This window comes from Echinops telfairi, unplaced genomic scaffold (assembly GCF_000313985.2).
Source record: "Echinops telfairi isolate 266 unplaced genomic scaffold, ASM31398v2 ScPeMD7_7412;HRSCAF=8450, whole genome shotgun sequence".
Lineage (NCBI taxonomy): Eukaryota > Metazoa > Chordata > Mammalia > Afrosoricida > Tenrecidae > Echinops > Echinops telfairi.
This window is the reverse complement of record NW_022111312.1, coordinates 13,770,712-13,773,352: the sequence shown is the minus strand read 5'-3', so window position 1 is coordinate 13,773,352 and position 2,641 is coordinate 13,770,712. Positions and strand designations below refer to the sequence as shown.

Genomic DNA, 2,641 nt, shown 5'->3' with positions numbered 1-2,641 from the left:
CATGCATAGAGTGGATCTTAGAGTTGATCTTCTTGAGTGGCTCTTTTGAGGCTGTTCTTTCAACAAATGTGTACTGAATGCTGTTCGTGTGATACATGCTCTGGGTCTGAAGGCTGGGCTGGGGAGCAAGCTTGCTATATCTCTGCCACGGAGATAGCATTCTAGTGGAGAGTAAACACTTGAGTAAAGTACAGAGCCTGCCAGGGAGAGAGAGAGAGAGATGCTCTGGGAAAAGTGTAACACATGGGGGCCGTAGGGCAGGAAGGACCAGAGGAAGCTTTAGGGTTTCCTGTGCTAAGGTGATTTTTTAGGGGATGGGGAATATAATTAATCAGGTGGTTTGTTTTTTGTTTCTTTGGCTATTTCACACTTTAGTAGTTTAGCTTTACCTTTAGAAACTGAAAGCTGAACTTTGCACTAAGTCAAAGATAATTTGCATCAACATTTTTTTTTACAGTATCCTGGCGGTGGGAACTGGGCTTATCCTTAGTTCTAACATGAGCTGACCTGTTGATAGTTTCAGCTCTGTGGATGCAAGACATATTCAAGTACATACATACATAAAACTCAAAGCTAAAGAAAAAAACTGTCATCAAGTTGATGTTGACTCATAGCTACCCAGAGTAGAACTGCCTCTGAGTTTCTGAAACTGGTTTTCTCCTGTGGAGTGGCTGATGGTTTTGAACTGCCGACCTTGCAGCTAGTTAGCAATCCATTGTATTAACCACTACACCACCAGGGCTCCTGGGATGAGGTGAAGGATATTCAATAGACAACTTCTTCTGATGTGCTGCCCTCTCCCCATTGTAGGGTGATAACTTTTAATAACTAATGTTTAAAAAAATCCAAACACGCTGCTGTTGAGTCAATACCACTCATAGCGACCCTCTATTGGGTTTGTGAGGCTATAAACCTTTACGGAAGCAGACAGCTTCAACTTGTCTGTTTTGGAGTCCGTAACATTGCCCTGTATGGCTGCAGTTGTAGCCTGAAGGTCTTTTTTGTGAGCTAACTGCAACTTGGCAGATAGATGACAGTTAGGAAATCATTTTGGCTGTCTTAGTCCATTTTTACAATTCTTATGAGAATGGTTTTTTGTTTGTTTTTTTGCTCTAGAGAGCAGAACTGTGACCCTGACCTAGTTGAGGTGCTGGGCTGCGTCTGGAATGGCTCCCAGGGGATTTCTGGGTGCTCAGTGGTTAGAGGAAGCAGCATTTCATTAGGATCTGTGGACTTAATGAGGACTAAGCCTGCCATTTTTATTTGAGTGCCCTTCCCCCTTCCTCTGATTAGTTTGTCCATTTTGCTTTTGGATTTGGATTCCAGAATTCCATTGCTATATTTTTAAATAGTTGAAAACCACTGTAGAGGAACAACAGGGTTTGTTGTTTGGATTTTTATTCTGAAGAAAGGAAAAACATACAGTTTTAAATTTAATTTTCTTCTGCCCTACGCCCCCCCTCCTAAAAAAATATCACTTTTTTTTTTGCTTGGGAAGTTAAGTATCCTCAAATTAGGTACGTTGAGTGTCTTGTGAGAACATGAAGTTTTTCTTTTAATTAGCTCTTCAATTGAAGTGTCCCAAAGTAGTGCTTTTCTTCAGTTCTTGTTGTTTGTACTAGACTATCTAGTTCTGTTTTAGGTGCCCCAATACTTCAATATTTTTCATACACTTTTTTTTAATTTAAAGAGAACATTCATTAAGTCTTATACAGGGCAAAGACAAGATAACTAACTACAGGGTCACATACAGATGACAGGGAGACTATGAGCACGAGGTCATAATGGTGTCTGAGGGTTTGCTGAGATACAAAGCTGTAAAAAGGACATGGAGGTCAAAGAAAATTCACATATATGGTTAGTGATTATGTTACTTGAATGTTTTCATCCTTATATTTAATTTTAAGATGGTATGATGGGCAAATGGGTGCTCTTTGATTTGTGAAGTGGGTAAGCTTATAACTTAAAACAACTGGAAGAAAAGTTATGATTTTGTTCTAAAGTATAAATTGATTCTTTTTCTCCTCAGCTGATGTAAGCAATGGTACAGTAAAGAAAGATTCTTCTAATAAAGAAGTAGCAAGAATATGGATAAATGACATGAAAATGAGTTTTTCTCCGACCATGGTGAGTTTCAGAAAACTCAGCCTATAATTTTGCATGGAGCTAAGTACTGTGAAACTACCCTTAGGAAACTTTTTTCTAGGTAAGCCACTCGGCTACTTAAACTAAGGGATTAATTAAGCAAGTATTAAAACCTCACTGGATAAACTGATGCGGACTACACAAAGCACATTGAAGTTCGGTGGGATGCAACTATATGCAATGCTGGCATCTTTTTATTGTGGCTCAATGATCAGAAATAAGCCAAAACAGCATGGAGTTAATTGTAAATACTTAGTTTTTTGTTTAGTGTAGGGTCTACAATGTCACTGTGTGCTTCTTTTTTTTTGTATGTAATTAAATCATTTTATTGGGGGCTTGTACAACAAGCCACATATACATCCATTGTGTCAAGCACTTTTGTACATTTGTTTCCCTCCTCATTCTCAAAACATTTGCTTTCTGCTTGAGCCCCTGGTATTTGCTCCTCAATGTTTCCTCCCTCCCTGCTCCCCCCTCCCCCATGAACCCTTGATAA

General features: G+C 39.2%; 1 protein-coding gene across 4 annotated transcripts in view; it reads left to right on the top strand.

The window, feature by feature from the left end:
• SBNO1 (strawberry notch homolog 1) overlaps positions 1–2,641 on the top strand; it is a 48,960-nt gene that overhangs the window by 4,762 nt on the left and 41,557 nt on the right. For all 4 annotated transcript variants that reach the window (XM_004709611.2, XM_004709610.2, XM_045296679.1 and 1 more), the window contains one exon: positions 2,030–2,127. In XM_004709611.2, coding sequence (XP_004709668.1) covers positions 2,030–2,127 — 98 coding nt within the window. The remainder of the gene's footprint in view (positions 1–2,029; positions 2,128–2,641) is intronic.